Consider the following 9,475-nt stretch of genomic DNA (forward strand, 5'->3'; position numbering starts at 1 on the left):
GGCCAAGTTGCGTTGACGCAGTAAATATACACAGATTCCGGGCTTTAAACAATCTCTACTGTGTACAGAATATGTGCAGTTCCTGTATTGGATATAAAAAAATTGTGACTGGTGAAGTGATTAATGCTATATTAGTCAGCCTTTGATTTTTAATATAAACTCCTGCTTGCACACTTGAATTTATCACTTTTTTGCTTATTTTCCAGACCCAAATTCACATCCGCCAGATGTTATCACCTTTATGCGGTTAAGAAACCGACATTGTTCTTTATTTTCTTGTAGCACGTCTCTCAGACTTCCGCTGCCTTTACTTGAGTGAGGATTTCGCCTATTGTTAAATCTGATGCCTTGCTGGAGACGTCTCACGCAACGCCCCTCAGAGGTGAAACTATTCTTTGGGTTTTGTACCCATATACCCTATCCCACATCCTAGCAACGATCGCATCTAGATAAATATATTACTAAGGGTAGAAAGAGAACACTAAACGTTTGCCAAAATTTTAAAATCCAGAACTTAATGGGGTGCAAAATTGTAATTGTCAGTTTTTATCATCTCCTCTTTGACACAATAAGGCTTTTCTCAAAGAAATTAAAAGCACAAGTGTCTGTTGCTCATTCAGAGAAGCATTAAAGTGGGATAACTAAGGTTTTTTGTACGCAAAAGCTCCGGTTCGTAATAGTGAATACATATTTTTGAGCTGCACTTTCCCACTTTCACTTTGGAAACTTTTGCAATTGCAATCTTTACAATACTTTAACGCACAATAAGGCATGCATTCCCTAAAATGTTCTTCCTTTGTTGTTGGTTGTTAAAAGTAAAGCAGCATGAGTGAATTTGAGTCTTGGTGTCACCCTCTTGACCACCAAAACCAGTATTTGTACCCGAACTATGCGGATTCGTTTGATTAAAGATGTTTCACACGGAATGTCCCTAAGGCAAACTTTGGTCATTGTTCACACTGACGTACAATTATTTTTTATAATACACCGACTAAAACTCTTTAGCAAGAAGTTGTAACTTTTCCACGTGCCACTGATGTTAGCGCATGCTTCCAGAGGAGAGTTAGCGTCGAGTGCTGGGAGAACTTAGGGAGTATGTTTTAATTAAAATTATTTTTAGGGAGATAATAAGTTATATGAAGATCCCAGAAAACCGAAAAATATTATGTGTATTTGAACAAAGCAACGACTGATGGTAGTTTGTTAGTTACCATGGGATATCCTCATTGAGGAACAAGCAAGAAGCGCTGTGTAGGACGGAAAGTAAACACATTCATTCTCCCTGATATGTATTTAAATATCGCTGTAGGCATGAAAATAGGCATTTATTCACTGAAATTCGCTAAAAATAAAACGAGACGGTGTCCAGCAGGCGACAGACCGCCAATTTTTTAATGCTTTCATCGGTGTGCTCTTTTAATATAAAGTTGTTTAACATAAAATTTAATGTAAAGTTCCTGCATATATACGTGTACGTGCGTGTATATGTGTATATACGTAGCCGAAACCAGACAGTGGACAGATGCGCAAAGTCAACAGTCTCCAAATGGGGAGATTAAAGGGAGGATTTTTTGCTAGCTGTAAAGAGGGAAGAAAGAAACGTTATGGAAACGACCAAACAATCATCACTGCTTGATTGGGCCAGGCTACCCTTAAGGGCAATACCGATGAAGATTTGAGGATAGACAATGAATCAGTGAGGTGAAACACGATTTCCATGAGTATCAATGCAAATAAAATTTGCATAACTGAATTGCTGGTGGGTTTTGAACCAGGTTTTACATCTAAATTCGTGATCACTTTGGATAATGCTATATAACAGAGCATGTCGTCTGGATTGTAACGTTAGACTACTCGAAAGAGATGCAATTAGGTATAATTGACAATACGTATTTATCGATGCCTAGAATTTTAATACTTTTAATGTTTTTTTGGTAGAGTTAAGCTTTTTTCGTCATAAAACCTAGTTCTTTATAGGTGCTCCAAGTTGGACCGAAGGCGTATGCTCTTCTTTAGTAAATGGACAGCAACTTGCTCCTTGAACGTGCAAATTCCGTCATTTCTGTCTAACGATTCATTTAGCAACAGACAGTGACCTGTGCATGTCAAAGTTATCAACTTCTCATCAGTCACTTTGCGCTCTTATTATTTTTTTAGTGACCAAGAGCATGTTTAAGGGAGGTCGGGCGCCTCGACCCTCAGCATGCGCTTTCAACAAAACACCTCAAATCTTAACTATGTCAGAAATAACGGTTTTTACATCCCGGACTTCGGTTCGGCTTTTATTCAAAGGTTGTTGTCAGGTAATGCTCGATTTTGAGACAGAGATTACTCTAATTGGAGCAATTCAGTTATCTTTGACAAAAATGCAGTATATAAGGCAAATTTTTCATTGTGCTAGCCACATTCTACTTAGAGCGTAAATTGGTCTTTATCTTGTTAGGTGAATCTCTCTGAAAAAGTACTCCTCTCACTTAACGACCAAGTATTAATCGTGATCCGCCAAAACCAAAGCATCAGCATAAAAAAACTAGCAGGTAATAATAAATTTCGCCTTCAGAAGTGCCCATATTCAAAAACTTAAAGAGGAATTTGACATTAAAGGGAGACGTAGACAATATGATTATTGAAGTAGACGAAGGTAATAGCTACTGCAATATAGATTTACGAAAAGTTCTTTTTAGAGAGATTTCATTGGGGCTTAGCAAACTTAGAAATCACCATACCAAAGCATCAGCAACATCGGTCTTATTTTAAAGTACTGAAAGGGTTACCTAAGAAAGTATAGTGTTATTTTAGAATCTCGGTTTGAACAATGGCTAGTTTCACTAAAGAGCCCCAGTTTTTTGCTTTACAAGAAGGTACATCTCTCTCCTCCCTACAGGACTGTAATTCTCCTACCCTTTTCAACATCCCGAAACCTAAGACGGCGTTTTTGTGTCACAGCATCCTTTAAATGCTCTTCCGGGCTGATCTGCCAATATCCCACGGGAAAGAAACTTCTTTGATTAACATTGCTTATTATTCTCAGCATGTTGCAACCTTGTGTGTGTGTATGCGTCGGTACCGTCTTTTCATTGTAAGCACAATCTCCATCTGTCCTTCCCGCCTCACTTCTCTTCCCCGTTTAGTTACTTTAGTTCGTTCGCTCGCTCGTTCTCCCGCCCACCCGCCTGGGTGCGCACACCTTGTGCCCTCCCTCTAAAGAGGGCTTACAACTGTTTCCGTGTAATGGAGCTCATGGAATCGAATTGGTATTCCCTAATGAGATTTGCTTATGAGAAAGTTGGTGTTATCCGAGACATGCATTGGGTCCTCAATTGAGTAATCAGTGTTCTCTCCACCAAGGTTACCCTCAGTTGTCAGCTGAGATTTGAGTCAGTCGCTTCGAAGGTGACCGAAATTTGGTTTTGAAAAGTTAAACTTTATTGGGACAGCATCGAAGAGTATTCATTTTAACTCTACATGTGTAGGTAAATTTATTATGAGTTGTGTCAGTAATCTAGTCAAAAATATCCACCTCATCAACTTTTATTTTGTACCACTAATTCAGGATGCTCGATGGTTCACTTTAGTCCATTTTTTACGGGTTACAGTCAAAGACGCAAAACTTATGAATGCAAGTACCAACGGGGCTTTGGGATAAGATATCTATTATCAAACTGATACTGCAGCTTACGAGGAAAGATTGTAAAGCTATCTGTGTAAATGCCACTTACAACGCGTTAAAAAGCGTATTTTCCGTTAAATAACACATTGCCTCTAGTGTTGTTGGCTGCATTATTCGAATCACAGCTAAAAAGACTATGGCCTTTATTCTAACTGGTAAGCAGAGAAAGTAAAAAGTTGTTAGAATTTTCTAACGAGAAAAATAGTCCAAATTATTCAAATAAACTATTGTCTGCAAATATTACTATTGAAAGTGGCACAAACCTAACAAATAGGTTATAAAATATAATGCCTTTGCGTTTTTCTAAAAGAACTTCAAACTGCTTTAATATGATTGCGTTGACAACTTATGGGAGTAACAGAAAAGTGTCTTTATATCCAAAGCCAGCTTAAAGAAAGGTTGACGCTCTGTTACAAAGAGGTTTCACGCCTCCTCTACCTCCTCCTCCTCCTCCTCCTCCTCCTCCACTGCCTTCTCCAGCTGCCCTCACGAAGGGCGGTAATTCTTGCGCTGGAGCGCCACGATCCAGACAAAGAGAATTGTCGAGGCAGCGCGCCCAACATCAAACAGAGCTGCGACACATAGACAACCGCCACCACCACCTCCGCCTCCATGATAGATTATCTCACCGCTAAAGACGAACGCGGCGATGTCGCGTAGTTGAGATCGAAACCTAAATTTCTTCAGAACTTCATCATCTGACCGTAATTGGCCTTACCGCAGCCTTTTCAAGGTGTTACATGGCTCTAAGCTCAATCTTATTCACCCGGCTCGAGCAACTGGACATAAAAAATCGTGTAACTATAGGGGATCCAAGAGCTTGATGAGATGAATGGTCAATTGTGTAATTTTTGTGCCTATATATAGGAATCTCCAACACGTCATTGCAAAGGGCTTTGTGCAAATAAAAAAGAGGAATTGTTAAGGATTACCGTACAACATAAAATCGTTGCCTCGGATTTCATCTGTCCTGTTAGCTGAAAAAGGTGTTTTACAAGAAAACTAAGATAATTGCAAGGGTAGGTCTTTTAATTCTCGACATCTTTTCAAAAACCGGAAGAAATGACCATTTGTTGTACAGCTAATAAAACGCAATTTTCGAGAGGACATTCCCTACCATAATTATGGAATAGTGCGGGCAACTTACTGGATCTGGCCGAGTAATGTGGCTTAATGTGTCCTAAAGTAAGGCAGTGTTTGGTCAACGAAGATATGCTAAACCACGTCACTAAATGGACTTGATTCAGCAACCATGCCATGTAGGGTAAAATACTGGAACACTTGTTGCGATGTATTCTACTTTCAATGGGAACATGTGCACCAAGTGTCTGGTAAAACTGGACAATTCAGAACATTACTTCATCCGTTTTTTTCGTTTTTTAGTGAGCTCTCATAAGCAAATAAATTAAGGCAATTCACAAGCGTTTTACTGTTTCGCAAACCCGTTGACACCTTTACCAACTGACTTCCCATTGCCGATAAAGCCAACAAACAATTTGGTCACAAATCATGAAAAAATATCAGCACTGCTTAAACAACACTATTGTTGGCCATGAGGAGTTGGCGCGTCGTTTTAATCGCTGATAATGGTATGGCAATGAAGCCACAATGCTCCCTATTCTCTGGCGGCATAACAGTCAGGCGCCCTTCATCAAAAGATCCACCATTTTTTCTCCAGGTAACACCATTTTCAAAAAATAGTTTGTTGCATTAAATGACGACATAGATGTATGTATTCTAGTGAACAGAATATACCAAAGAAAGGCGTGTTTTAAGTGTTTAACCGCTATCCTTTATTTCGGGTTTCAGAAAAAAATTCGAGCAATAAGCAATCATTTGTCTTAAAAAAACAACACTTATTTACTAGTTTTAATTCCTTTGAGCAAACTAATAGCAGGAAGGAAAAGCGAATGATAAAGGAAACAAAGATATCCGAGGCGTTGAGCAGTTTATATTTTAACGATTACGCATAGGCCATTGTCAAAACATGTCACTCCACTATAAAGTATAAGTGAAGCTTACCATGGAGGATATTTTCACTTCGTCATTGTGATGCGCATGTTTGTTGTACGGTCCAAAATTTACCTAGGATCAGACACTCCTGTCAATTAGCTATAAAATACATGAATATTGACATTTGTGGTGAAGGATGGATAACACAAATCTGACCGAATAACTGACAGTGGTTAAGAAAACAAATTAATCTGTTAAGTACATAAATAACTCATTTGGAGATTGTGACCACTAAAGTCCTTCCATCCTCTTAGTCAAGACAAGGAGGCCTTCCCGAATTGGTGTTGGAGGGCTGCATCATTGCAAAAGCCCCCTCGACTGTACTCTGTCTCGTGACTCCATCCTGGTAATTGCGACACGTACACATCGCTCCTATGTGGGATGAATAAATTTTCCTCGCTTTGAGCGTTTTAGTCGTGGTGGTAATGGTCGCCGCTGCCACTCAATATTTACATTACACAATTTCGACCAGAAAATACTTTTGGAGAAGTTACGATCAAGCACTTCTGCCATGTGCATACCTATGGGCAGTCTGTATTGGGTCATGGAGGCATCTTTACTCACATGCACTGTCCGCCACCTTGGCTATTGGTCGCTTTCATCTAACTTCACTTAAGGCCGGCGCTTCTGAAGGTAACAGTAACTTTGATTACTTGACGGGCTTTTACACCGCTCCAGTAACACCAAACGGATGGGGTTTTGTAGAAATCGTTTAATTTTGAGGTAATGTTAACCTATTTCTTGAACAATTTTCATAACACATTCCTTAGCAGATGGTGGTGATCAACGATCATTCCTAGGTAGTTAGGACGTACACTAAATTTCCAGACACTACGTGAATTGTTGCTCCTTACTGAACGAATAGTCTGCAAAGGACCAATTTTAGTCAACTCGAAGTCCAGAATATCGCTTTACTGGCTTACAGTCATAGAAGTGACGAGCTTACTCTCTCGCATGACATAAGTCTCTTTGATTGTGTCATTATAGTAATGGCCTCTCCTAATGTCACCTAAACCCCTGGCACGATACAATTTGGCTGAGGAGAGCTAAAATACTTCTCCCACATTTTGATAAAATTTTAGGCGTGCACCACTTTTTTATCCACCAACTCTCTCGCCCCTCGTCCGCCATTCGTTCTTTCTGTGGATCGCGGAGTTAGTGGCGGTAGAGGCACTGGCGGTGGTGGTGGTGGATGGCAAAAGTCTGATCAAACGATTAAGAGATATTTTTCTTTACCCTTTGAGCGCGCGCACAAACACAAAAACGACGACACACAGAAAAGCGGAAAAAAGGAGATGCGTGCACGAGTACATAGAAAATTTTTCCAAATTCGCGTGCAAGTGTGCTGCTCATCCTCGGAACGAGAGCTCGCTCATTCGTTTGTTCTGCAACACACACACACACACACACACTAATTTGCTCGCTAGCTAACTTGCTCTCTCACCCTCTTGTGTGAAGGAGGCGAGGCGGTGAGTTGTTAAAAGACAAACTCCTTGTGTGTGTGTGTGTGTGTACGCACACGCGCACAGCCCAAAGAAAGCAGAATGATGGGCGAGAAAAAAGCTTTTAGATAAGAGAGCCGTGCGGGCGTAGGCATGCGCGTCGCTTAAAGAAGCGATACTGTGACATAAAAAATGGCTGCAATGGGTCTCTGCAACCTGGCCCTTGTGCGTAACCCCACTCGCGCGACTTTGAAATCGCCTCTTTTTATCTTCACTCCCGACATAGCCATGAAGGGACCATGAAAAATCAGCCGAAAATATGCTTCTCTAAATAGCATCTTTGGCTTAGTCAGAGTGACAAAAGAAGCATTGCGCGTTATTTGAAGCCTTCGTTTCCATTGATTATTTTATTCTCGAGCAATTGCTTCAACAGAGAAATTATTCTAGAATTATGTGGTTTCACTTGAATTGTCATTTATTAAGCTCCTTAAAGTACCGCTGTCCCACGACTGACAGATGGATTTCTAGGCAGAGATCTTCAAAACGCATCCTCTTGCATCATCTGAGAAAGCAATCTCATGTGTTCACATGCCAATCCAACCGACCTTTGCAAAAAGCAGCCTACAACTGCCGTGCTTGTCTCACACCAGCGGCACTTTTGCTCTCTGTGATTGAAGGCAATGAAGAAGTAATAAGGGACTTCAGACACAACAAAGTGGCATGCCTGGTTGGGATTCTGTTAGCTCTTTAAATGCAAACCTGACGTTTATCGAGACGTGTGCATGGATTCACAAATTATTTGCAAGTTGACAAGTAACATTTGGTCTTTTCTTCGATCTTCTTTAGCCTTGCTAGCATTCTCATGGATTTACTTTTGTATACGTAATTGTGAACAACTAGGCAAGGAATTCAGGCTGCAAAATCGTATCATAGGTGGGGACAATAGGAGTTATTTCTAACATGTTTCACAGGTGCTCAGCAGACACCACGGTATTTTGATTATCATTCGCGCTGATTTTACTCATTTTAAATATATTTCTCTCATAGGACCGCCAGTTTCCAATCAGCGATATACTCTTCGCCTAAGCCTTTCACCTACATATACGGGTTTATATTATACGTCATTTCTTTCATCGATAAGAAAGGCCTGGTTCACCGAGACTTTTTCATAGAATTCAAAAGCAATAGTTTATTAATCGTTACTGCACTAGTATTTATACCTTTTTTTGCATCGACTACTACTTGGCCATTGCCTGAGATTCATTAATGGTCCCTCTAATCGCCAATCGACAAGTCGCTAGTACGCCAAGGTGTTGGGTTTTCAGCCACGCTCTGGATAATCATAAATGCAGAGACGACATTACCCGACTTTGGCGGTAGATGTGTGATGCCTCGTCTTTTCAGACTGCTCTATCATTGTACACAGGCCCGCCGCACCCGTAGACGTTCATTAGATGGCAACGTTAATAATAGATTTTCATCTGGACTATCACGAGTTTTAATGGACACCCCCAATTGACGTCTGCCTTCCTGCATTTAAGCATACAACTAATCTACCACAATAAGCTGTTGTGCGAACCAATAAAAAGATAATTTTAGAGAGACAGTTTAATTTGCTAAATTGTTATATATAAAACTTTCACGGTTAATGAAAAATGAACAATTTTGGCTTCAATCAGAGGACATGTAGACTGAAAATCTCATTTGACCTGCTCTGATGCAGGCAGTACTTTTCAGCAAGTAGTTCAAGTTAGCCATTTATTCTTACTACCTTAAACGTATTCCCACCTTACTTTGAAGCTTACCACATCAACGCAGTTCCCGTCATGAAACGAACTTATAAACTGCTTGACAAGGCAAGAATTTTCATAACTTGTTGGTTATAGGTTTAGTCCGTAAAAAACATTTTCGCATTGCTTTTATATGGAAGTGATTTTGGCATCCATTTTTTTTTTGACGAAATTTCATCACTGCAAACTTGGTGCGTGTGGGGTGGTTCTAATGTAGCACTTGACCATCCCCTTTAGGGTGGTACTTAGTAGTTAAGGTATGTGCGTGGTCCAGTTACCGTTTTAAGGAGAAATAGAATGAAGCCAGAGCGGTTAATTTAAAAAGTCCTGTCTAGGTACCTGGGTACATAGACGATGGAGATATGAGAGTAGGGATGGAGGCGCTTAGTCAAAGGGAAAAACATTACCCGTACTGCGCACTCACACACATGGCAAAGCGGAGCGGAGAAAAAGAGGGGAGGCACGGGGTATGGATAGGAATAGGCAAACACACTAACGAGTGGTGAGTGAGCCGGTGAGGCCGATGCGAGGGAACGAGCGAAAGTCGAGAGCGAGGGCAA

The 9,475-nt window shown here is 40.5% G+C and overlaps 1 protein-coding gene across 1 annotated transcript; it reads left to right on the forward strand. All coding sequences in view use genetic code 11, as the record gives it.

Moving 5' to 3' along the window:
• Positions 1-3,806: 3,806 nt before the first annotated feature.
• Positions 3,807-4,255, forward strand: EGR_00186 (hypothetical protein; the record flags this gene model as incomplete). The annotated part of the gene is made up of 2 exons (XM_024489435.1): positions 3,807-3,825; positions 4,089-4,255. 2 exons carry the CDS (start codon positions 3,807-3,809, stop codon positions 4,253-4,255), a joined length of 186 nt encoding a protein of 61 aa, XP_024356113.1.
• Positions 4,256-9,475: the final 5,220 nt, after the last annotated feature.

Source organism: Echinococcus granulosus, assembly GCF_000524195.1.
Source record: "Echinococcus granulosus chromosome Unknown EG_S00001, whole genome shotgun sequence".
Lineage (NCBI taxonomy): Eukaryota > Metazoa > Platyhelminthes > Cestoda > Cyclophyllidea > Taeniidae > Echinococcus > Echinococcus granulosus.